This window comes from Vanessa atalanta, chromosome 1 (genome assembly GCF_905147765.1).
Source record: "Vanessa atalanta chromosome 1, ilVanAtal1.2, whole genome shotgun sequence".
NCBI lineage: Eukaryota > Metazoa > Arthropoda > Insecta > Lepidoptera > Nymphalidae > Vanessa > Vanessa atalanta.
The window spans coordinates 9,520,008-9,547,915 of record NC_061871.1 but is presented as its reverse complement, the minus strand read 5'-3'; the positions used below and the strand labels follow the sequence as shown (position 1 = coordinate 9,547,915).

Sequence of the window (27,908 nt, the reverse complement as noted above, 5' to 3'; positions counted from 1 at the left end):
GCCATTATCAAATTGCCTCTCATCTTAGTAATTTTAAATCAATCAATAGTTAAAGTAGGTCTCATATGATCATAACTTACGGTTTTAAAGTTTTCGTTTTAAAAAAAATTATGCATATTTTTTATATGTTTACGTAACAAATTATATAAAACGTATTATAAATTTTAATTTGATTACGTCACTAATATTTACGTCATTAATTAACCGTGACGTTAAATCTATGTTTTAATATTTATATGCGCAAGTAGAACTGGTACCAAATAAGGGTTTCTGATCTAACAGATCTATATTTAGAAAATTATTTTTCTATAAATCCTGATAAAATATACCCCTATATGCCTTCACGTCACATGTACAACATAATTTATACGTATAGCATTGAAAAACAATTTAAATGTTAGGTATATACTCTAAAAGGACTAAATTCTTTGTACACAAAATACGCCTACCGAAAACCATATCACGTGCAGTCAACGACCTAAAAACTATTTGAACAAAGACTTAAATCACGAGCTTTGTGGTAAATTATATTGAATAGTTAACTTCGAATCACGGAATTGTCCTACTCAAGCGAGATTTCTCTGTTTTTATTTTAGAAATGAAAGTGTTGTGCCCGTTTGAAGTTTGAACGCTTAAACTTTGCTTTGATTATTTCGACTTGATTAATACGTATAATCTTATGTTTACGTGCTTGTAAATATAATGTTCAATTAACCTACATTCGTTATTCCTACGATAACATAGGTCAATGATCTAATCATATTTAGGCACTTGACAACTTGGAAGCATTTAAAAAAAAAACACAAAATGATAGAATTAATTATATAGTTGAATTAAAGTGTATAAAAGACTATCAGATATTGGAGCAATTAAAAAAGCGATAATCATTTGAAGGTAAAATCAGGGACGTACGAGTGACGCATTAGGAAAATAAAATAATCTTGCACTGTTTCATTGCAAATCGCGGAAGAAATACAGCTCTTTATTCGTATGCAGTTTGTATGCAACAAACGAATACACAATTTCTTGTTACATTCGTAACAGATCGTGAAAACTAAATCAGTTAAAATATTCGCCTGTGAATAATTAAAGCATTTATTTAAGATTCGCTTTCTACTGATATCAAATTTCTATTTTAAATGTTTTTAGTTGGTAGGTATTACATTTTATAATATTACGTTACTACGTGTATGTAAATCTTTTGTGGTCTTTAAAAATATGTACATAAAATACCCGTTTGCAAACGGACCTATCATATTTTCCAATTAAAATTATTATAACCACGAATCTAAACGAAAAATTTAAAAAAGAACGTATACAATTGTTGTTTATCGCGTATTATCTGTGGGTAATGATTTTAGTAGTTGCGATGTACGTCCTTTTTTACCAATTTCAGATTAACCACAGAATAATCCATATTGAAAAAATATTTAAATAGGTTGTGGCAGCTAGGTCGACCAGGTTTGCAAAATATATTTTACTTCGTCGCATTGTTATTTTTTTTTTTTTTTATATTAGACAATAAATCCCTAAAACAATATTATTATTATATTTATATTTTGTATGTAAACACCAAAATTTAAGTCATTTCTTCAATATCAGTTGACAAACAAACAAATCCGTCAATGAACCTGTTTACAATCGGTATGAACTTATTAATCATTGAAACTTAAATTAATTTCGTGTAGTGAATTTACTTAACGATCGCATCAACACGTACCTAAGTATAACAATTTAATATCCACGGGAGATTCGTAGTAAGAAAAGAATGTGTGTATTGTTACGGATATTTATCAACACGTATTGAATGAATGCCATTTACTATGCAACATAGTATCTGCACTAAAGAACATAATATTTTTGCAAGGAAGATATATACGTTACCGGCTCGTTTATTAAAACAAATAAAATATTTCATATTTCTTAGCGCTGTGCTCAACTGTGAATGTTGTTGTTAGTAAGAATTAAAATCTGAGTAGATATAGTAACACTTTAACATTTTAAAATGTGATTTAATTAATTAATTTAATAAAGTCTACATCGTTCATCCATTCTTTATAAAAATAAATCTAGCATTTCAATGATAGATTTTGCTCTAAACGGAATAGCGAATGTTTTCTGTTTGTGCTATTTTTCATTTTAGTGTACAAAAATGTGTTTTAAAAACATTTTGAAATAAGTGTTGTCGAGGACTTCCTACTCGAGCACGTAGGTGAGCGCCAGGGGATTGTATGCGCGCCCTGTACAGCGCGAGCCGCGACCACTCGAGTCTCGAACTCGCAGTCTGTTCGATGAGCCGTAGCGCGGCGGTCCTGCCGCCACGCTCGCGATCCTATCCATCATCTGCTCACAAACTTCTAACGGGAACATTTTTTCTACATTCACCTCGTACGTGCGTGTGATCATTATTATTGTTTACCATATTACTTGCATTGGATTTGTGCAGTGTGTGATTTATTTATCAAAATTATTTCAAGACCGGTGATGTTTTATGGTTGACTGTGTATAACTATTGTGAGTGGTCGTCCTGATGAAGCGAGCGACGTGGGTGGACGTGGAAACCGGCAGCCGGCTCGGCTGTAACGGGGAGATTTTCTGGAGCGAATGCGCGGAATGCGACTGCGCTTACTGCAACCCTAACTACGTTTGCGTCTGTAGTGATAAGGTATATTTATCATAATTATTAGTAAACATTGTATAAAAATAAGAACTGCGTATAACGGAAACAAAATTAAAAAAATTAAATAATCTTTTAATCACTTTTAAATAATGGTCTAAGCAGTATCGTAATCATTTGTGTTGTGTCTTTTGACTGCATAATTCTTGTAATTTTTAAATTTTAATATATTTCTAACTTTCGTTTTTTTTCTCGACTTTTCAATAAAATTAACATGTTATTTTTTCAAATAAAAGAAATGTTTTAAAACCATTTATTCAAATCAAATGTCTAATGCGTAATATATCCTTTTTCGATGAGTGTCAATCGTCATTACTATCTTTTAGCAAATATTTAACAATCAAATAAATTCAAAGTCCATCGACCTTTTACACGTTCTTTTACTGTAATATTATATCATTGTCATTAAACCTTAATGTTTTCTAGATATATATATCATACACCTAGATATATATATATGTAAAGATCATAGGTCTTAATAGTAAATAGGCTATTTCCTTTCATAACTGACACACAGACCTCGTTTCATCGAAACCGCACAGAATGATAATTTACTTTCGCAGGGATTTTATTTAAAGATCGAACACTTACATCTAAAATTTATGTGCATCGAAGAGTTCCATCAAAATCGGGCAAGCACAACTGACACAAGTTTTTATGTGCCGCATTCGTGTTATTATTACGATATTAGTAATTATAGTAGTATAGTCATATTCTTCTCTTGCTCGGCGGTCAAGGAAAACATCCTGAATGAAAATTTGCCGAATGTGTCCATGTCCGTGCGTCCACATTCAGCAACCTTTAGCATCAGCGCAGTCTTGGGGCCGGATTATCTATTAGGCAGTGTAATGTAAGGACTGAAATTTAGCACATGAGTATACACTATACAGTATTTAAATTCATTTTTAAAAATAAAATGAAATTGATTAAAGCAAATCTTTCACCTATTTGAATATGATTATGCCATACCTTCGTCATATATTATAAATAATTAATTAATATATACATCGTAATTATATATACAATTTTGTTGTCGTAGAAAAAATACATATTTTAGGAAGTTCGAAAAGGGTAAAAGTGTCTCGAAACGTTCATTGCCTAGAAGCCCCTATAGGCGTATGTTTTGCGGTTTAGGTGAAAAAAAAAAAAAATTTATTTTATTATCGTAGTAAAACAATACGCCATTTCGTATTTTTTTGACTATGCATGAAGTAGTAATTATTAATTATTTATTAATAGGTTTTTTGACCTTTTAAATGCAAAGGTAATAAATAAGTAATTTTTTTTATATTATGGCAAACTTTTATGTATAATCGTGACCTATAAATTTGTTATATATGTATACTTCGTTGTGATTTCGTAAGTTTAATAATAGATGGATTATAATAATGATTCTTCCATTTTTAACTAGTATAATAAATAACAATTTATTTTATAGATTGCAAGAATATTTCAATCAACCTTGAAATAGTTGAACTTTTAGCAACACATTGAGAAATAAGTTGTCTTACCAAAATTGAATCAATTATTACGAAGTTACGACGTGACATACAAGGTTTTGATATTTGACCAGTTGGTTCATAAATAATGATGTACTTATAACTGAAATGGACATTTAAAATCGCAAAATGCTAAGTTAAATTAACAAACTTTGATGAATGAATTTTACTGTATAAAAATCGAGGCCGACTGACTATTATTTTATACCCTAGGTTAAAAATCTACTAATGAGCATCTCGTAGCTGACGCCCCTAGGTATGTTTACAGGTTGGCTTTTCCCTCGTCGTCATCGTCTAAATAACTCACTTGTACACGACTTCTTTAGGGTCATTCAAAATTTACCCTTAATATTTCGAAAACAAAAAAAACTACAAGGCCACTACTTTTCCCGCCTAATATAAGCACGAAAAAAAAATTGACTTAAACAGTTTTATTTATATTATATACTTTACAGTACAGAGGCATATACTGTATATACATAAATTGTACATATATTTTACGTAGGTATTGTTTTATTATCACTATTAAGTTATATATATTATTTAACGATTTATTTACATAATAATTGTACACGATATCATTACCTTTTTTTCTAACTTGATATTAAAGTCTCAACTAATTATTTATTATATATAATTATTATAGCAGAGTTATTCGGCATTGACAGTACTCTTATAGTATACTCTATAATCAAAGAAATATATTTTATTACTTTTTACTAACTTGATAAATTCCTAACAGGTAAATATAGATTTAATTAAACTTAATTAATGCTACAACCTGTACCGTTAATTCAAATATTTAATAAAGATGAAAATGGCTTAATTAATATGTAAATATAACCCTAGATTCGAGTTATGTTAACTAAACTAAACTTATACATAACACTTTATTACTTCAGCGAATCAAGGATTGGTTCAAAGTAATTCAAATATTTAGTTCCCCAGTGGTCGAAATTCGACCAGAATCATTTTAGAAAATCTGAGGAATATATTATATAAATATGCGTCATCAAAACATATTTTTTACTCTTAGATATTGACAACAATAGAAGTCAAGAGCTACAAGCACAAACAAAACACGGTCGACAAACAAAGAAGAAAATGGCACGAATTGTTTTATCTCTGAATGTTTATGTACAGATTAATTATCTCTATTTTTTATAAATAATTTCGCTTAAAACCTTTTTGGGTCAACCCTTTGAAACCTTAAATCCTAAATGGAAGCTGCCACAAAATGGCGTCTAGCGTCATCCGCTGCAGTGTCGCATACAATAGTGCTCGTTTCACAATGAAAGTGAAACTTTATATGGCTTTTTTTCTTACCTTACTCCGCGGCTTTGTCTGAAAGCTCATAAGAGTGGAATTTCTACCCGCATCGCTTCTGGGAAACCCTTTTGTTGTGTTGTTTATAGATTAACGAGCTCATGATTTATAACGGTTTTCAAATATTTATCTAGTAAAGAAAGATTTTACGTTTTTTTTCTGACGTAAGATTATCTTATAAGGCACAAATATCAAAAAGTTTTTGTATATAAATTTCAAACATTTCTTAGCAATCGTAAATCCAATATTGGAAGGTATCTCAATAGGGGACCGAAAGTGCCTTTGGAAGCGAGCGTTTATTAATAATTTAGGGTCTAGACTTTCTCGAAATATTATTAGTTTGTCATAACATTTGGCTTTTCATGTTGCCTTTTTAGTTTTTATTGATTTTATGTTTTATTAACTAACGATTAAAATAAACCTTGCTAAAGTGTACCAAGTATCATTCATTTCTGCAATTATCTTGTTAATGTTAACGATCAAGCTCCGTTACAAATGAATATTTATAAACTATAACGAAAATACAAGACACGAGTTTATGTATTTATTTGCGGTAAAAAAAGAATTAACGGCAATTTACTTTTATATTGCTTCATACCACACTCGTTGTAAACAGTTAATAATTCGCATTATATTTTAACAGCCTGTAAGTGTACTTCAAGTCTTGGAGAGCTTGAAGCTTAGTCCACCACGTTGTTCCAATGCGGGATGATGGATATACATGTGATAGAATTTCTGCGGAAAACATACAATATTATGATGTTATCCTTCACCGTTAAGGACGAGATGAATTATTTATAAAAACAAATTAAACAGATTAGAACTCATTGGTGCACACCTTTCAACCCTAAATTTTTGTTTAAGCTTTACGTGTTCTAGGCAATGAGCTATTTCGGCTCTTTATTTTTTATTTGACATATTTTTGGTACTCTTTGTTCGTAAATGTGAAAAGTAATGTTTGATGATCGACTATTTTTAATTTTAAACTAACCAAAACAAATATAAAAAGGAACTCGTTATGTTACTAAATAAAGTATTCTGATTTCAAATTATGTGAAGTACCGTCGAACAGATCACCGTTTTCCAATTTCTAACATTCATATTACCATATGTCGGCCGGCCTTTCACGCTCTTGGATTGGATAACTAATGCGAATTTGTTTTCGGTCCGCCAAAGTCGATTGCATCTAGCAAAATATTCAGGCCAATCTAAGCTATATTACTAAGACTGAGAAAAAAAAATAGCTTACATGGTATTGCCATTACAAAATAAAACATGGTTCGAAATAAAGAGGTCTTACTCTAACTCTATATGTTAAGGAATTTTGTGCATCGACTATTTAATATTAAAACATTTGATGATATTGTAATAATTAGTACTTATATTCATTATAAACTATACGATTTTAATTCATCAGTTTTCCTTGAACATGCATCGGTTGGACTCGTTTATGTTGTTAAATTGTATTTAAAATTTACAACTTATCTAGACTTAATGTGCAAACATTAAACTGTGAAGTGTGAATAGATGAGTGATGATAGTGCTGTGAATTAAAACTGTTTTAGTGATTATAATTTTTTTTAAATGAAAATAATTTTGGCAATGGCATCAAGGGTCAAGCTATTACTATTATGTAGAGTAGGTACAGAAAAAATAGGTTATAATTTATAAATAAAATATTCGATATTCAAAAATTTTATTCAAATATAAATCGTGTTAGGTACATCAAGAAGATAGTATCTAAGTATATAAATATATTTTGTTTTTAGCAAAATCTCATTGTTGTGAATTATGCTAATTAGTAATTATATCCTTTTAGTTGAAAAGCTTTTTTAAAAATAATTTCATACAGATGCAGGATGCGTGACGTAATGTTTGTAGTATGAAATCAAATCAGCGTATTATTACCGGGCACAATCGCATTGACCTTCACTTGATTTCGTGGTGTATAGCCCCGAGGTATGTTTGCCTTTATCCGAGTTGTGGTTTCGACACAGACTCATCAGCAATTCATATGTCGTCGTAGTTACATTATTTTTATCAATTAAATTATTATTAGTTAAAATATTTTTCTCCGATTGGACCTTTGGAAATACTTTTTTTTTAATATCGTTCAAGGCCGTCTTTTGATACAAAACTTTATTTCGGACATACCTACATTACATTCAAACATTAGGATTGTACGCAGGTATATGTTTTATGACTTGTTTTAGGTTTTACGTTCATACAAACCCATCTGTTTTATAGGGGAGCAGACCTTAGCCAAGTTAAATATGTATAAATTATATTTAGAGGTGGTACAGCTAAATAACTTTGACTTTTATTGTTAAATCAATGACAGAAAGAGATAAATCACTCTCTAAACAATTAATAACGTTTAAGGTTAAGAATAAGGTCGTTAATTGTCTAAAACGTTTAAAATAATAACAACATTTCAACATTAAAAATGTAACAAACGAAACCAAAACACCAATCATCGTTCCCAGCCTCTAGCGAGGTGCTAACCGCATGTTTGCGAACACCAATCTTAATTATAGCTACGATAACACATTACCGCGGCGCTTTACTACCGGTATACTTATGTGATATTACCTTATTATTTGTGTTATAATCTAAATTTACATTTGTTTAAGGATATTTTGTACACATTCGCTTTAATTATTTTGTAATATACACAAATTTGAGTACAAATGAGTACAGTTTTATTCAAATAACTTTCATTTTCTAATAATTAGGGCTAAAAACATATAGCAGTGGTTTTGAGTGAATTTATAATTAATTGAATATGTAAAAATGGAAATAACAAACCTCTTCTTTTAACTTGAAGGTTATTATTATCTTGTTCAAACATGGTGCTCCACTGCGACATTTTATACACGTGCAGATTTCCTCATGACCAATAAAGCACATTAACAAACGATATTTGACCAGATTCGAACCCGCTGTCACGAATTATATCTCTATCCAAACTAACTGGGCTTATATAATTATAGGGATATTTTTCTTTAATATTCTTTAGGTATAATATATAAATGACAAAGTTCTGCAAGTCCTTCGTGTGTGAACTAACTTTACGCCCTATAACCTGTAATTTTATTCAATCAATCTTCCCGAGCACCTCACATCTCCCCGCTTTTTTGTTATCGCTAACTCGGGTCATTGTACCAGCGAGCACTTAACGAGATTACTCCTAGCTCCCACCGGCTGCGGTTCAACTCGTTTCAAGTAGCCTGCCTGAGGATGCGGCTTGCGGGTTGCGGCTGCGATCTTCGCAATCGCTTCAGATATCTTATGTAGCTTAAATTGCTTCACACGGCTTCATTTTTAATTTTGATAAAATCATCTGTATACATAAGAAAGCAAAGACAAAACAGTTGAGTGCCTTTTTCTCTTGTGTTTTTAAAACGTTGTTTTTTATTCAATAAACTTTAGCATGATCAATAAAACAGTTTTAGATATGAGAATTTTCGAAATATGACATTAGTATAAGAAAATCCAAAACGACCGCTGAGATTACACTATTGTTAATGATATCACCTACTTGTCCCAATAATACTCTTCTGATGAATATCATATATTTTTCTAAAATAGCGGCACCGTTTTCAATTACAAAAATACTTTTTTTTTTTAAAACGTTATTCGATGTTAATGAATACACCACGAATACATCAAGGTAATCAATTTAACATTTGGTTTCTCTAAGCTTACTCACTAAGGCTTTTTTTTGTACATTCCTACATGTAAAACGAGACCAACCCATCAATTACAGTAAATAAAGGTCAAATCGTAATGGCTTATTTAAACGTCCATTTGAACAAGTGAAAGTGTAATGACTGAATTGTTCTAGTTGACAATTTTAAAATGTTTTTTTTTTATCTTTGTTAACTAACGGTTAAGTGTATAATACTTGTTTCTGCCCGCATGTGGGGGGGGGATTAGGTACCCGTGTCGTGTAAGCAAAATTTCAGTGTTGTAGTAAAATGAGTAGGCAGTTAATTCGTGAAAGCGTAACAAACAAATAGACCAACTCATTTTCGTATTATATGTATTAGTTACAATTTTCTGTTTGCTTACGATTTTGCCATTGCGTTTGCAATAACATAGTTTAGGGATAAGGAATAAATTTTCCTGTTCTTAATTTAGACTTTCCCTATTAAAAACAAATCAGAAATACTATGTGTGGATATATAGTCGAAATTCTTTCATTTTTATTGTTGACGTAAGATGCGTACAGTTTTAAAAGCGTATATTGTCATGTTTATTCAGATTGTACAAGTAAAATTCAAAAAACAATTATTTGTAAATGACTAAGCGAAAAGTAATTTTTAACTTGCTGTACAAATGTAAATGTAGGTACCACGTCATTAGAGTGTTTTTTTGAAAAATAGGGCTGATGTTATAGGGGATCCTATTGCATGCATTGCAATGCCGATAAATTTTTAAGTAACACTTGAATATTCAAAAGATTGTTAATATCACTTGAGAATTTTACTCTTATCAAAGAAGGGTTCCCAGGATTTTATTTTTATCATCGTGCGCGTATCTAAGCTCTCTTCCCGTTTTTATTTATTTACGAGGCAAGGTCAATATTGTAACTGTCGGGGGTCTGATGAATCACAATAAACTGTATGATAGCGGTGACTCATAACATCATACCAGACGGTTGAAAATTATTTCCAGGACTCATACGGAACCAAAGTTTTTACTTACGTTGATTGAGGCATAAACTAAAATTACATTTAAAAATCAGAGAGGCGGCTAATACTGATTTGACAAAATGACGAAAATTCGGCCACGTTCTCGACATAATTCCAACATTTGTCTACTGAATATTTGACATATTAAATATCGAGGCAAACAATTGGTAACCCCATGGATATTAATGATTGAAAATCAATACAATCTAATATTGTAGGGCGAATGATTGCTATAGAGACGAGCCATTTTCACTTGTCGAATAAGTCAGTTTAAAAAGTTTTATGGAAAGGATATGCATCAATACAAGCTATTACTGATGTATAAAATGACAGAATCTATTCAGTAATTAAAGCAATAAACTGAGACATATATTGAAACACGTAGGTACCTACTGGTTGCAAATGATTTTCCCACAGTTCTTACAAAAGGAAAACATTTTTCTTACGCACATACAATAGGTAACGGTCCTTACGCGGCGAACCACCTCACCACAAGCTTTTAGTGCCATTGTTTACGACATATTTCAACGACATGAAGACATGCTTCAATGGACACTCGACTTCCTGCGATAAAGTATTTATACCTACTTAAAAACGCCATAGATAATACCATACCGTAAATTAAAATATATTTTACGTAACATTGTTTTAATAAGTATCGTTATTAAGAAGATTATTTTTCTAATAAGAAACTAACATACATATATATTCAAAATGGATGGATATCACTTAGAATCCATTTTAGTTATACTTATTTTACATTAGCCAATCAACTAAAATCGTGAAAAGACATTGGATAATGGCATGTCGAAGCATCTATTTCTATTTCTTTGTCTGTATTTTAAAATAACCGTAAAATATTGTACTATTATGAAAATTCCTGACAGTTAGTTCAGAAAATCATTAGTTCAATCCATTATGAACAATTAAAATTCATTATTTGGTTCGCTAATGACATCTCACGGTATGTATTATCTATACGGGTAGCAATACAAAGTATGTTATATCAGGATTTTAAAAGTTAAAAACTTCGGTATCCCCTTTTAATTTTAATAACTATTCATGCCGAACGGTTGTATCCATTTTCAATTTGTGGTAAAAAAATATGTATGTACTTCACACGATAGGTACTTTGCCTTAGTTCAGTTTGGTTGACGTCCACAGTTACCATTCCGTTCCCAAATTCGGTATCAGGAAGTTATATATAGTTTGAGACATTGCTCAGGAATAGTTAAAGGAAACTTTATGGATTATCAAACGTAAAGTTATTGAAACTGCTTGGTAGTTCCTAGGATTAACGCGTTTAACATACAAACACGATAGCTTAATAATATGAATACAGATAAGATAAAGAGAAGTAAAAATCATACACCTTATGAGACAAGTTTAGTAAGTAATAGGTCTGGATACGAACATTATGTAATAACTTTTTTCACGCTTCCTTACTCTTTTTAAGCAAACCAGACAACCACTTCCCGGCCTAGTCAAGTTACTTTCAAACCAGTGTAAGTGAAATATTTTATTTCCTGTTATTTCGACTGCCGCATTCGTAAGCAATGTTGATCCGACAGATTATTTCATTACATTTTCTTCGTAACTTGAATAAATAACTAAAACTTCTCCAATTTAGGTCTTGTTGATAACAAACAAAAAGGTTGAATTACTTCGACGGTGTGATACTTTATAAAAGGAAATATTACGCCGTGGGAGGCTAGTAAGCGATGGTATCTGTATTCGTCATAGAAATAGGATATCATTATAGCAGTAATTCTACGAATTCATCGCATTGTATGAACTTAGCTACATATTTTACTCAGAGTCTAGATGGCCCAATAGCTAGAACACGTATCACACGGTCGAATACTGAAAAGTCATTTAAATATTTAAGTCCAACTCAACTATTTGAGACGCCATTAAATTTAAATTTCGCATATTCAACCGTCAATTTTAAGCATCACTCAAATTTATTCTAACAATTGGAGCAACATCGAGGTATAAGCTCTAAATCTTCTCCTCGAGAAGAAAGGAACCCTGTCTTAGCAGTGAGACATTTACAAGCTGTTACTTACATATTTTATTGACTTTTACTAAGTACATATATCTTTGGATGACACAGAGAAGGCACGCTTGTATTTTTGATAGAATAAAATATGAATGTAATGTTTATGAAACGGATTACTTAATGAAACCTCTTTCTATTTATATGACGAAATAAAACTATTTTACAGTTTTGTAATAAGTCAATTGAGTAAGACAAAGGTCAAAGATCAGTGTTTACAAAATAAACAATTTTATTAGGATATAGCATAATTTTGTATAATATGTAAGTATATCGTTAAAACTGATTTAATTTTTGAAATATATTAAAGCAAAATTTGCAATGTTTGCGTACATATATATTTTTAATCTTATTGAACTAGTCCATATTTCACTATCGTCTTTTTAACTAAGCAATAAGTATTAATATAAATTAAAAAAAAAATGCGTATATACGTACGTGCCATAAATCTATAATACACATGATTGCATAAAAATTTACAATGAATTATTAAACAATATAGAGGCATATGTTCACAAATTCTTACATAAATAATTACTATTTAGCTATAATATGTGATAATAAATTCTCCGGCTTAGAGAAAGTGTTTTAAAGATGACACGAACGCCAGGTCGCAGTTCGTCCGTATCTTGTTTTACACCATCATTAGGTAGGTAGTCGACCGTGTGCTAATGCTATGGATACGTCATTATTTATATCGCGCATATAATCAACAACGTATACTTTCATTTTCACTAATACACTATATACAGAATTATGTAGAGAATTAATAATAAGATTTTAATTTCTTGAAGGTTATTATTGTGTTTTATATTATGAAGACATCTAAAAAAATTGACTAAGTTGATAGTGCTCCGAAATGTTTGAAAGTGTTAGTAACTAATGGATTTTTAATTTTGTCGACTTGATGGTCCACCTTGCTGTGTGACGTAATGCAGTCAGGTATATAACATGCTAATTAGAGAACGCAATACATGTATAACCATTAGAACGACATGCCGCTACTATGGCGCCATATGAGACATTTCTAGGCGCCTGGATCAGTTCCTCGATATAAGTAGCCCAGTAATTACCTCCTCGTAATAGTAGTTGACTAGACTTAGCCTTTAATGTACAAATTAATATGTATGTATGTTACACCTGATATAGAATCTAAAGGGAAAACTTAGTTTGATATTTCTGGTTTTATTTTATTTTTATTTTTTATTTTATTTAATAAGTACACTAACAATATACATATTAATTGATGGTTTACACAACATCCAAAACACCAATAATTAATAATCATTGCGCTTGGAGACTTGGACGTCAAAAGAATGAGAATTATTTTTTACATAAAATATTATTGTTATTGAGATTAAATTCGTTATTCAAGAGCAAAATACTCTTCTCATTTCTCCATCTTCAACATTGGCGCGATCATTTATTTAATTTATTTTATTTTAATTTATTTCTTAAATTTAAAGTTTTGTTGGGTATTGTTAGGTGTTGTTTTGAAGTTGGGTGAAATGTTTTGAATGGTGAAGCTTAATCGTTAGAAGACATTATATAGAAAAAATATTTTGAATGTATCTATATTTTGTAAAACTGTGTAACAAAGCTGTTTAAAAAACGGTTACGAATTGTTGAAATCTATTAATGAATTTATAATATATAATTTATTTATTTGACATTATCAAATAACATAAAATCATTGCTACAGTGTCTAGTCAAATTGTATAAAAATACATTTAAGTCATAAATATATAAATTATGTGTGGAAATTTATAGTTAGTACAACTATAAATTTGCATTTCTTTTGATTTTGAATTTCAAATAATAATTTTGTATCCTTAATCAAATTCTATTTGTACGATATAGGTACATAATTATTTTTACTTACATTTATATCATTACTAGTGCTGAACTATTTGTTTTCGGTTATCTGTCTTGAAGGTCGTTAATGCACGTGGGTTCCAAGTTTCTACTGCCCTACTTCCTGGCATGCGCAGGCGCAGACCGGTTATTGGTAGGGGCGCTACGATTCGAGTTTCGCCTCAAAACGGTACGGTCACTATGATCATCCGGGTCATCGCAATTAATTCATAACGACTCGTTACGTCTCTTGACTTGCTGATTAAAAACCTTATAACTAAAATATTACATTCATCTCTGTATTATTATCACAATTTCTCATCAGTTTCGTATGTATGTACTATTACTCTTAATAAAAACATTAAGATGATACCATAGACAATTACTTATTTTTAAATAATTAGACATATTCCTAACAATCTCTTTTTGCATGATAAAAATGATATTAAGAAAGGTAAATAGGCTGAGATAAGAAAAACGGTAAATAAAGTTTATGATAAAATCTTACTCTTATAAAATACTAGTAGCCGCCCGCGTCTTCATTTGTCAAAGAAGATCAAGAAAATCAAGAAGTTTGCGTCACGTGTTAAAGTTCAAGCTTGTTTCATAAAACATTTCATTAAATTCAATTCAGTAGCTTAGCTGCGGAACAGCAACAGATAGACAGGCGGAGTCATTTTCTCATTTATAATATTAGTATAGATTTTGTCGAATGATTTCCTTTAACATAAACAAGATTTACCAATTTAAAGCTTCACTTTGTTGATATTAAATTGGTAGCAAAGACAAATTTGAAGTTTTAAATAAAATAAATATTCAATCCAAGTGTTTCTTGTATCTTTATGACGTTAATTTGTTTTCACTGCTTCCCAGCGTTTACGTAATCTAGAAAATTAACAAAATGTTACGATGGTTTAGCTATATTAGTATATTTCGCTTCCATTATCAACAGAATCTTGCCGGAAGAACGCACTACGACCTCGTTACATCGCCTCTATCGTTATAAAATTAATTTAAACTCTATATTTATGTACCCTTCTAGCGATTTTATGCAAGCAGAATTTGTATATCAAATTCCACAAATAACATTAGTATCTAAATATGTCGGCATTCAAACGTATCGGACTAAAATGGTTACCTAAAAAAATGTTTAATATTATAAATAATTGTGATGGTTCGACTATATCTTTAAATAAATCCGAACAATCAGACGATGAGAGTGTAGTTTTAAGACAGCAAGTAATAACTAAAATGGGAAAGAAATATTTGGTGACGAGGCCACCTCAAGATGGCGAAAAACGATATGCTAAAAGTTACCATATGAACTGGGTACAAGTTCTAGAAGAACTCGATTGGAAATTTAACAAAGTGAGTCCATGATTCTTTCCATATTGTCCTTGTGTTAATACTATTAGCTTTAATTAACCTTTTATGTATATAAATATTAAAATTAAAAAATATATACTCGTATATATGACGACAACAGATAACAAATAGGAATTTGTCGAGTACGAAAATAAAACATATGAAGCTTTGTACTGTTTGTTTTTATCTATAGGTGGGTGAACGGGCATATGGGCGACCTGATAATAAATGGTCATCACCATACATAAACAATGGTGCTGCAAGAAATAATAACCATTCCATACATCGCCATTGCGCCAAAACCTTGGGAACTAAGATATTAAGTACCTTGTGCCTGTAGTTACACTGGCTTGCTCACCCTTCAAAGCGGAACACAACAATACTGAGTACTGTTGTTTGACTGTAGTTAGATAGATTATTTTTTGTCACTTATTATTGTACTTATTATATTTTACTTATTATTTGTTATATTACATAAGCGTTATTTGAAGATGCCATTTGTTTGTTTTACATTTATGCTTACTAAACTAACATGAGCAGCACAATAATGCATAATGTAAATAACATCGTTGTGAAAGTAACAACAAATGTTGGATATTTAAGTATTATAAACAAACGCAGATTAAATATGATTTTATATTTCATCAATTTGTAAGTGTATCAAAATAAATTGAGTGCTACATTTAAAAATAACACATGCTCATTAAAAATTTAAAAACAGATCTTCTGACAAACTACAGTCCGGTTTCTGATATTTTGATTTTGAGAATCACATCGTAAATTATTTATTTAAATCTGACATTTATGTATGCCTTATATTATTATATTTTATAATTATTTGTTTCATTTTGCACAACAATTTGTTTTGATATAAATTCATATTAAATTATTTATACAGTTTTATACTTTGTACGATTAAAAGTAAAACTTAATTGATGTGTGAGTATTATAGTAAGTATTTATAAAAATAACGATTAGTAAGAGCAAACATGTCAGCCTCATTTCCAGAAATCTTATACCGTGTCATTAATTGACGTGTCTGCTAATGGAGTGTTAATCGACGTCTTTATTTCCTATATCAACATCAATTTAGCATCAAAAGAACAAAAAACAACTATTGTTTGCGTTCATTAGCATTCAAATTCAAAAATGTTCCATGGATAGTATGTTTTATATGGAATTAATTTATGTAAATCGATTATTACATAACATATAGAATGCACTAAAATACATATAAAAAAATATTTTAATACAATTAAAAAACAATTGTATAAGTCAGTTAGTATTTTGTGTGGTTTTAAAACAGGATAGCAGAAGGCATTGAAACTGCCTTGAAAATTTAAAGGAAGGATTGTTTTAAAAAGGTTAATTGTACAATTAGTGAGTTCATGGATATAGCACGCCCTAGAAATGAAATGATCAACTCCCTATTATTTTCCATTTTGAATATTGTAAACAATAACATAGATAAAGAATCTCTAGAGTTTATTTCGCCCGTTCTCGCCTCGGGTCGGGGTAATTTCTTCTCCACACCGGTGTTAGTTTTAACTGAATATCATGTGAATGCAATGATTCCATATGGAATAAAAAAAATTTTTTGAATCCGAACTGCCTATAAACATATAACATAAACTACTCAGTCTAGAAAGCTTAATTTTATAAGATAGGTTTAGATAACATAATCATCCACTAACAACAAGAAAGGATTTTTGGAAATTTTAACTTTTGGGGAGGTTAACAGCTAGTAAAAAAAAAAAAGTGTAAGAAAAATCATGCTTTGTCTTACAAATTACTATAATTCCTTAAATACTTTTATAATGCGTCATTGTATGTCACGTTTCAGTAGGTACTGTACAAATTGATAATATTTAAATGTATTACTATAACAATTATCGCAAAACCGTTGGTAATTTATTTCAATACTTATACAAATATAAATCATTTGTTTTACAAAAGTCTTATGTTTAATCGTTTAAATGGGGACAACAGTGGTATCTTGACATGATCAACATCCATCAATCTCCACATACTTGAATCAAGCAATAAATAAAACCATATAACTGATCTTAACAGATTGGAACTGTGCCTGCCGGTAATGGAAACTTTACTAGGCTATAAAATGACCCAGCTTGATGTGCTTCTACAAATCTACGCATGAAATAAGGTTACAATCTAAATGTTAGCGACCGCGATGGATATGGTTTGCTTTGGAATTTCAACAAGACGTACCATTTTAACTTTATAGTGTTTTGTTTTTCTTCTAATACGAACGAACACAAGCATCTATGTTCGTTCGTATTCTATTAATTTACGCTTCTTTTGTGATTGAGTTCAAACTTGTTGATAGTACTTTCTTGAGGGTTTCTGGCAAGGTACTATCAACTGTCAATCTGTCAATATATGAGTCGTATTGAATATAACAAAAAATTAAAAGTCATTATTGCGCATGCCAGCATTAACTGTGTACTTTATCATTAAAATTTAAATGACAGTTTAAAAATTTATGTTCGAATTCGATTCGCATAAAAACTATCTCGTGTATTTTATAACTCGCAATTTGCTTTTAAACAGTAACAGTATTCATACATATGTTATACAGTGGACTTAACAACATCATATATAACTTAACATTTTATTGAATAAGTATTATATTAATCAATATCGCTTCCATCTTACTTTTAATGGAACCTGTGTGAGTTTCAAGTAGACGATTTAACGGTCCTTTTCCCGGTTCAAAGTCAGTTACTCAACTGTTCACCTGTTTTTATTGTAACCTTTTGCTTAACAAAGATTATGAGTATAATTAGTTCACAGTATCGCGATATCTTAACAGATATTTTATATTGATTCGTTGACAAAGATATTTTCATATCGGTATGTTAAATATACTTAACATCTTATAAGTCTTGTAAAAATAATTAACACCCTTTAGTTGGATTTATATTATTAAGAATTACTAAGTAATAATTATTATTTATATTATTAAGTCAACATGTTTTTTTTAATTATATCCCATGAATAAAGGAGGGTTATAAGGATACATCAATGTCACGGAATAATCCAAAATACGATTTAAAATTAGTGTCTGTCTTTTGATGTCGGTTTTGTATATTATTGCTTCTTTACTTACGACTACGTTTGCCATTCCGCCAGCGCACTTGTGTAGCAATTGAGGATATAATATGGTCAATCAGTTCAAGTGCGCCGCGCGTCTGTTGGGGTCATGGGTAATATGCCATATAAAAAGCGTATATATCTATAAATTAATTTTATTTTGGATGTGTCAGAAAACTCAAAAAGTTTAAATTATTATTATCTTAGGCATAAAGATGCAAAAAAATCCAAAAAACCAACATAATTTGTTTCTTTCCCACAGTCAGGATATTCTCATATTTCCAAGTCCTTCCTGCACGCAGCACGTGCTTATCTCTTGAGCGTCCGCTCTAAACAAAAAAACTCACAGATGTTTCGATATAAAAAAAATATACAATGTGCCTTGATTTAGACAGCCGTTGAGATCAATGCAGTAGAGCATAATAGACAAAGATTTCGTCCCCAGTAACTACGGAACACTCGGCAGGTGTGCTTCACTTACATTCGTACAGGCACGCACACAAGTATTCGATAAATATTACGTGCTTAGTAGAATGCGGTACACAACACGCTCGCCCTTTGTAACAGATGCAAAAAACACAACGAAAAATATGCTCTACTTTATATTTATTAAAATACTTATCTAGGAAGCAATACAACAGTTGTATCCGTTTAATATGTTTTGTTTAACATTAATGTTATAAATATAAATTTTATTAAAAGACAATTTCGGCAATTATATTATGTACATTTATTAAAATCAATGTACATAAAGGCTACTAAAATTAATATTTAAATACTTACTTATTTTTATTTACATTGTCGCCTAAATTATATCTTACTTAACTGTAACCTAAAGTAGAGCATACATCTCGTCAGTACACCAGTGAAGTGGTGGCAACAACTTTTTTTACGGGCCCAACATATTCCCGCGCCCCCTTCACATCCCAGCCATCAGTTCCTTATTCTTACACTCAGCAAAAGGCACACGGCATGCGCATTGCTCTAACATCTTTACTTTAGAAAATTCGAAATTATGATATACGTGCGTGACATTTATTTTCTGTAATTATATTTTGTGAAAGTTATTCATAATAAGTGTGTATATATATATGCGTTTAATAAATTTAAGAAATGGAGACTATAAATGTTGTTTTGAAAACGGGTTACAAAATTGTTAAGGATTTTTCTGAACCTCTTAAAAATGTAAGTATCTTTGTATTTTATTACTCAGAGCTTTGTTAAGAGACAAATTTAAAAAGTAAATATTAGATAATTACTTTATTTCTTTCATTAAAATCGTACAATATTAGCCGTTTTTCAACCGAACGTATAATTCGATAACTTAAACACTAGACAAATTGTGTATAATTAAATTATTTTTTCATTTCGTGCGTGAAAGTTATACAACAACACGGACATCTCAACGGTAAAGTAACGGAAATTGCTCTTAAATCTCGTTTAACGACGTCACTTTTTATCAAAATCTGTTTTTACGCACTCAACACATGGTACAAATAATTTTTAATATTATTTCTCAATATTAAAAAAAATATTATTATTTTTTCTTCTCGTTTATATAAATTATATTATTAAAAATTATATATTTGTTCGTATTATTATACCATTATTTACTGATAGTCCTCTTTTTCTGCCAGCATAAAGATCTCGAAGCCAAAACTCTTCAATTTATACCTGACAATTGTCTTTCGAAAATGTCATAAAAGCATAAACTTGTCAAAATTCTGTATTAAAATTAATTTCTTTTCAATATTTATTCTTCAGTTTTATTTTAAATGATTGCAAACAACTACTTTTAGTTTAAATAATTACAGAGGAGCTTTGAAAAGCCATACTTTCAATTCATTTTATAGCACCCACTGTGATTAAGATGTTTTATCTTTTTATCAAATAAACAAGACTCAGTTTCTCGGCCCATTTAAGATTGTTTATTATATTTAACTCTACCCAGATAAATAATACACATTTACACACAGTAAGTGATAAAAAAAATCCTTAAACAGGAAGCTGTATCGTGTTGTATGTGCGTTTGTTTACAAAAACGTTAATTTACAGATGGAAACATCAGGAGGTTCAGAAAGCTCAGGGGGAGAGGACGCAGAGGCGCGGCGCTCGCGGCGCGGCCACGTGCTCGCTGAGCTGCTGCAAACTGAAAGGGCTTACGTGCAAGAACTTGGATCAATACTCTCTGTAAGTAACAGAAAAAATCCTTGTGTAATTTAAAATAGAAGAATAAGAAAATTATTATCCTTAATAATAGCCTCATATTCGTAATAAGTTATTGGGAAGACTCTTTGTATTTATTTTGATTGTACTAGAATACGTTACAGTCCATTTACTATGGCGCGATATCTCCCATAAGTTACTCGCTCTATAAATTAAATATGTCAATATATTCGAAGTAGCGCATGGATTACATGGTTAAGAACATTCAGTGGTCAGTCACGGACCATCTGACATCTCACAAGGCCTCATATACCTCTGATGCATTCGATACGGCGCACGCAAACTAGTACGCGGAGGCAGCAAGCGGAACGCAATGCATTTTACACATTCGCCAAGTGTTCGCCAGTGCAGGTTCTCGGTCGCGTTCTGTACTTCATCGCACTCTGTAAAATGAAACACGGTAAATACGACCTGTCTTCAGCGGATCTCAGTGTCGGAACTTCCTACTCGTGGTATTATAGAAAAAATAATAATTCCACAACCAAAAGCAAACAGCTACCGCGAGCCGCATCAGACTCTACCCTTTTCAGTGATTACACTAATCAGATTAATCTCTTCGAGAAAGAAAGATTATCAAAAAACAAAAAAGCCAAGAAAACAATAAGTGATGTTGGTAAAAATAATCGTGTTAAGTGCCGCCAGCGAAATATTAAGCCAGTTCATATGGAACCATTTACTGGAAATTTCTTTTACGGGAAACCATTACCTGGTTATGATAACGTAAAGAAAACTGAAGAAAAAATAGCGTATTTACCAGATTCAGATATAATAACTGTTTCTGAGGACAACACTGCTGAATCTATAACAACAGCACCGACTATAGTTGATTTACCAGAACTTGTTAAAAATCCTCTTTATGGATGTCGTGAAACAGATGTTCATATTTTAACGCCTGAATATTCATCTTATTCGTCAATAACTAAGGATTCTCAATTACTTTCTAACAGTTGCACAGAACTGAGAAAAACGATGAATAGTGCCACAAACTCACAAGATATTTTAACAACTATCTTAAATGATTATAAGAGGATAATGAAAGAATGGAATAACACTATTAAAGATCATTATTCGACGATTTCTCATTCCAAAAATAATTCGTCTATTTGTGGAAAAAGTAATGCAGATAGTTATGTGCAAAGCTTACATTCAACTTTACCATCCAGAAAACTATCAAAATTTCCAAGATACTGTAACTACAAACATTATAAATATCCTTACTTGACTAAAAATTACAAAAAGTATCAAAATTCTGATCAAAGAAAGAGAAAAAGTTTGCCCAGAAACACTACAACCAACAATTGGACATCGACATTACAATACTTGAAACGAAAGTTTCAGAAAGATTTAACTCCATCTGAATGTGAATGCTTGGAAGCTATATACGAAGATTATGATAAACGATTAAAAGAATGGTGTGACACAATAAGTCATTATTCAACTATCACAAACTCGGTATTGTTTGACAGACCTAATTTTTGCTTGTATAATTTATATGAAAACACAAAATTCGATATCCTTTTATATACATACTTTTATTGTTTGGTACTTTCCAGGGTTATAAAGAAGAAATCGAAAAACCAGAAAATCAACACGCCCTACCAGCAGCATTAGTCGGACAAACTGAAGTATTATTTGGAAATTTACACGAACTATTTACATTCCATCAAGAAATTTTCTTAAAAGACTTGGAGAGATCAATTTCAGCTACCGAACTCGTCGCATTATGTTTTGTTGAAAAGGTAACAATGGAAATAATTTTATTGCTTTATTAAATATATGAACATGAAATCACAGAGGACAGATGTGACAGTTTTTTACTATTGAATTGTTCGCAGAGGGAGACGTTTTTCCGCCTATACAGCTACTACTGCCAAAACATCCCGCGGTCAGAAAGGCTACGAGAGACGTTAGTGGACACTCACCTATTTCTGCAAGCTTGCCAGCAACGTCTTGGACACAAATTACCTTTGGCCGCCTATCTACTGAAACCAGTGCAGAGAATCACAAAATATCAACTGTTACTTAAGGTATTAATATATTTCACTTGGACTAAACATAACAGAAAAATATAAATTTTACATTTATGGTTGTTTTGTTTTCAGGATTTACTACGTTATAGCGAGTGCGGTTCAATGAGCTCTGGCTTGCAACAAGCGCTTGACTGCATGCTAGTCGTTCTCAAGTGTGTCAACGATTCAATGCATCAGATAGCCATTACTGGAGTTCCTGTAAGTAAAAGTCTAGTTATACATATTTATGATAAAGTATATACTCTTCTGATTTCATCTAACTCATGTTTTATTTTATTTTTTAAGGTCATTTATTTGACCTTATTTACTAAATCCATTCTTCGATTCAGGTGGATTTGAGTCAACAAGGCGAGCTGCTACTGCAGAGTTCATTTCTCGTAGTGTCAGAGAACAAACGTGATCTCCGACTGAGGATACGGCCGAGACGTCGGCATATTTTTCTTTACGAAAAAGCAATGCTATTTTGCAAATCCGCTACAAAGAATAGTCATAACAAAGCAACCTATCACTTCAAACATGATCTCCAAGTAAGTGGAACTTATAAAAATAAAACCCAAATATAAATTATTGAAGGATGTCTGACTGCTGGTAAGCTTTACCTAATACTATTCGAACACGATCTAGATATTACATGAGAGAAATATTATCGATTGGTACATTGTCAATATAATATTACAATTTTAAACATGTATGCAGGGCTCTATTTGTGGATTTGTTTTTTAAAATAATTGTTTGATTTAAAATCATAGATACTGCATATTCCAAAATATAAAGGGATTCCCAAAATGCGGTAAATATCTAATTCCACGTAAAATTACGATGAATAAAGTTAAATCAACAGCAGTTGTCGACGTTGATCGTTTAAAATTAAAATGTGTCTGCTAGATCGGTAGCCCATGATAAAATTAGAGTTGAATATAAATTAAATTAAACGAATCAAATGCTTCATGTCAATCCAGATGTCACAAATTGGGCTGACGGAGTCGGTTAAGGGCGACCTGCGTAAGTTCGAGGTGTGGCGTCAGGGCCGCGCAGAAGTACACACCATCACCGCGCCCACCGCTGACATCAAGCGTGTGTGGGTGGAGCGCATCAAGCGTGTGCTCCTCGACCAGCTCAACGAGCTCAAGGGCGAGCGCGTGCGACAGTACGGCGCGCAGCATCGGTACGTTCGCTGCCTTTGCAATAAAATTGTAGGAGCAGAATCACTAAAAATAATTATACTATAAGAATTAATGGTCACTTCTACTCCGTTTTCTTGCCGGTTCTTCTCGGTAGAATCTACATTCAGAACCGGTGGGAGCTTTTCTTTTAATATATTTCGGTAAAATGACAATTTAAAAGTACCTACTCGTAAACGACTTCTCGAATAAGAGCGCGGTGCTAAAAAGAAAAATACCAACAGGACGCTGATCCAGGCGAGCTCGTGGGAGCTGGGCGCGGGCGCGGCGGCGCGGCCGGGCGCGGCGCCCGCGCGCGCGGCCTCGTGCGACGCGCATGACGAGCCCTGCTGGTCCACCGACCCCTCGGACGACGACGACGACGAGCCCGAACACGCACCGGTCCGTACCCTCTTTACACTCTCCCTATGATCACCTGTCGCCGGGCCGGCGGCACCCAGTGACGCGTTTCCAGTGTATATTGTAGATTCGAGCAAAGTATGTTGTATTTGTTTTTTTTTTTCTTTTGAAAATGGGCGAGGTTTTGAATTTGTATATTATGTTCAATTAATGAAACAAACGTGTTTAATGCGCTAACCTAAAAAGTCTTCTGGGATAATATCTCAGCATTCAAACTATAAAATGTTATACCCAGTACTACTATGGTTCGTTCATTAAGATGATATCACTTTGTAAGAATTAGACGTAAGTTCGAAATTTTTATTGCAGTTAAATGTAAAATGTTTTGTTTTGTGGGTAAAATACCAGTGACGTTTTCGCTGTTTTGTATGTTTGTAAGATTTTTGTTCGCCGCGTATGTCGATATACTAACCAGACATAGCATTTAGTGGTGCTTTATTGGGATAGCTTTAATTAATAAGGGTATCATCATAAAATAATATAAACTAATTTTGGGTTTGCAGTTGTGAGTGAAGTGAAATCCACTCTAAATGTAAGTTTAATTGAATTTATAAAGGAATGCGGGCAAAATAGTCACCGGGTAGAGCATGAAAAAGCTAGCAACCCGAACGCACTTAACGCTTCCCGGAATAATGTCCGCCGCTCTTTAAAGTTTATAATTCAACAAAAACTAACTTTCAAATGATTAGAGAATTCGTAGTACGAATTAAAACGTAGATCTAGAATTTTAGTTTCACTGATTTAGTGTTTTGCTGCTACGAATTCCCTACAATACCTTTGTAAAAAACGATACCGTCCAATATCTAAGTTCACGCCGTCACAGCATATTTGATTTTGCAATTCACTTATCATCGCTTATAATTTAGAAAAATAAACATTTTAAAAGTTTAATTCTTATATAATAACGACATAAGCTCCGTTTTTCTCTGACTTACAGGCATTAGATAAGCACAGTTCACCTCTGTAAAAAAGACTCAATACTCTCGAAGTATCTTATTTATATGCTTTGTGGCAGTTTGTGACGCTATTTTGTGGTACGCGTATGTTATCAAAATAGCCGCCATGCTCTAAGTTGTGTTGTTCAACAGGTGACGGAGGCCGTCGGTCTCAACGGTACCATACACAGAATGGTACAATTCTTTTCAGTATCGGGCTCGACACAAGCCACCTCCACATTTTACGTATCACAGTACTGATAAAATTTCTCTACGGCTAAACCGGTAGAGGCTTTGTAAATACTATGAAAGAGACTGATTTCATATCCAAAGTTTAAAGTAACCAAAGACAACGACGTAACGTGGATATTTCAGTTGTATTCGCAGAACATTAACTATCGTGTAAGTCATGTTTTGTTTGTTATGTCACTCATTGTCGTGTGCTTTTTGATTTTGTTCAATTATGCGCTTCGCTTTGATTACGTCTTGTATCATAAGTAAGTTTATAAAGAATATTATTTTCATCCGTATTTTTATTTGAAATAGAATATAAGAATTAAAATATTATACGTATATGTTATAACTTCACTCTAAACACTCAAGTTTCCGCGTTGTAGTCACAAACTAAGATGTTGAAATTAACTTATATTTGTAGATATTGAAAACATTATTTTAAATAGTACGTCCAGAAATTGTTTAATTGTAACTGATTTATTTATTAGCGATATAGAAATGTCTTTACGCCTACACTGAATGTCAAGATACTTTTCGATTTAAATGTCAAAGCGGCCATCTTAGTCTGAGTCTACAAAGAATATATTGTTACTATAGTCTATGCTCAATACATGATATTCTTATTATACAAGTAATATACACGTTAATAATAAAGAAGAATTGAGGAAAGAAGAATATTAGCTTGATCCAGCACGGCCTCTCAGCTTCCATCATTCACTTACATGGCTTTCGTCGTGCTGTCTGCTATACTCTATTGTATAACTATACTGTCTTTTCTCTTCTATGGCTACATGTCACAGACTTCTGCAACAGTTTCAAATGTTCACAGATTTTTATTCTTTAAAACAAAACAATAATATAATATAGCGTACATAAACTATTGTAATATGTATAAGATAGTAAGGTATCACATAATTTATTATACAATATCATTGTCGATAATTATATTTATTTATGTAAAACATTTAACTACGTCTACACTCCATTCATTCATTATACAAACTTCCCAGAATGTATTTTCTTTTCAGGTACATTTATATCGTTTAACAAAACTATGCTATAACTAAATTCTATCTATTTTTAGTAAATTATATTTAAACACAATTCTTAAACATATTATTCATACAATGTTCAATTATTTAAATTTTTCATGTAAAACATGCACGGCTAATTACGAAACTCGACTTCAAAAGATTAATGTATAATTTTAATTGTAACAACATAATATTATATCGGATTCATATAGGTATCATAAGCTAAGCTATGTAAATACAGCTCGTATATTAATGATATCACAAAAATATATATATGTTAAAGAAATTTTAAGTTGTTACGGTTAAAAATACTACGTGAAAGCATCGAATGGGTATTGGTACTAACTGAGATGTTGCATGCTTACATGAGATTAAATATAAATTAAAGCGAAGGTTTAATGGGCAATAACACGCATGCGCTGAATATTGGTGTTAAAATTTCGGTGTGAATATTCTACGCTTTTTTTTAAAGATAATAAATGTGTGCATGATTTAATCGATGTTATGGGACTATAATTTCGTTCAGTGGGTTAATGAATAAATACATTTATTTAGTAGCTTTATATCAATTCAAAATTGATTAAAGTCTAGTAATTTTTATACTGATAGGCGACACGGATTTATTACCAACATTGGAATAATATTATACTGTAATTAATACCCATTGTTAAAACGGATACCTAGTTATAGACATAATGATTAAAAATATTAGTTAGTCGAAGTAATTATTTAATTAGGTTCTCCTTTTAGATCAATAAATATTAGTTATAGCCAGTATGGAAAATAAATGATAGTGCATTGAAAGGTAATAATCTGTTTTCCTACATTGTTTCCACTATACCAAGAGAACCAAGTGAAATATAATTTACATATAAGCAGTTAGAGTGTACAGATTCTCTTTTTTTTTTAAGTAATTTTAAACGGTCGTTAAATATCGATTAATACGATGTACGACTATCGATCGTACGTTATAGATCCCAAATCTGGCTATCCTCTTGTAAACCCTGAGTAATGTACGGTACACGCCAGGCGGTGGGGTGTGCGCTGGTGGCGCTGTCGGACTACACGGCGGTGGGCGCCAGCGAGGTGTCACTGCGCGAAGGACAGCACGCCGACCTGCTCAAGGTGGGCTGCGCCGGCTGGTGGTACGTCCGGCTCGCAGGTACATACCAAAAAACACTTTATTTACTTATAAACCTAAAATATAATTTATTAAAATTAAACCATACACAACTTTCTCAAAAAACTGTTTTGAAAAATCCCTTATATCAAAAGTTT

At 31.7% G+C, this 27,908-nt stretch overlaps 1 protein-coding gene across 3 annotated transcripts in view; it reads left to right on the top strand.

Annotated features, from left to right (window-relative positions):
* Nucleotides 1–27,908, top strand: part of LOC125065724 (guanine nucleotide exchange factor DBS-like) — a 77,013-nt gene that overhangs the window by 47,231 nt on the left and 1,874 nt on the right. For 2 of the 3 annotated variants that reach the window (XM_047673511.1, XM_047673519.1), the window contains exons 12-19: nucleotides 20,647–20,781; nucleotides 22,371–22,556; nucleotides 22,653–22,844; nucleotides 22,920–23,045; nucleotides 23,177–23,374; nucleotides 23,807–24,012; nucleotides 24,253–24,409; nucleotides 27,660–27,792. In XM_047673511.1, the coding sequence (XP_047529467.1) occupies nucleotides 20,647–20,781; nucleotides 22,371–22,556; nucleotides 22,653–22,844; nucleotides 22,920–23,045; nucleotides 23,177–23,374; nucleotides 23,807–24,012; nucleotides 24,253–24,409; nucleotides 27,660–27,792 (1,333 nt within the window). Of the gene's footprint in view, nucleotides 1–20,646; nucleotides 20,782–22,370; nucleotides 22,557–22,652; nucleotides 22,845–22,919; nucleotides 23,046–23,176; nucleotides 23,375–23,806; nucleotides 24,013–24,252; nucleotides 24,410–25,515; nucleotides 25,765–27,659; nucleotides 27,795–27,908 lie in introns of those variants that run through there. The other variant, XR_007119639.1, reaches the window with a different exon arrangement.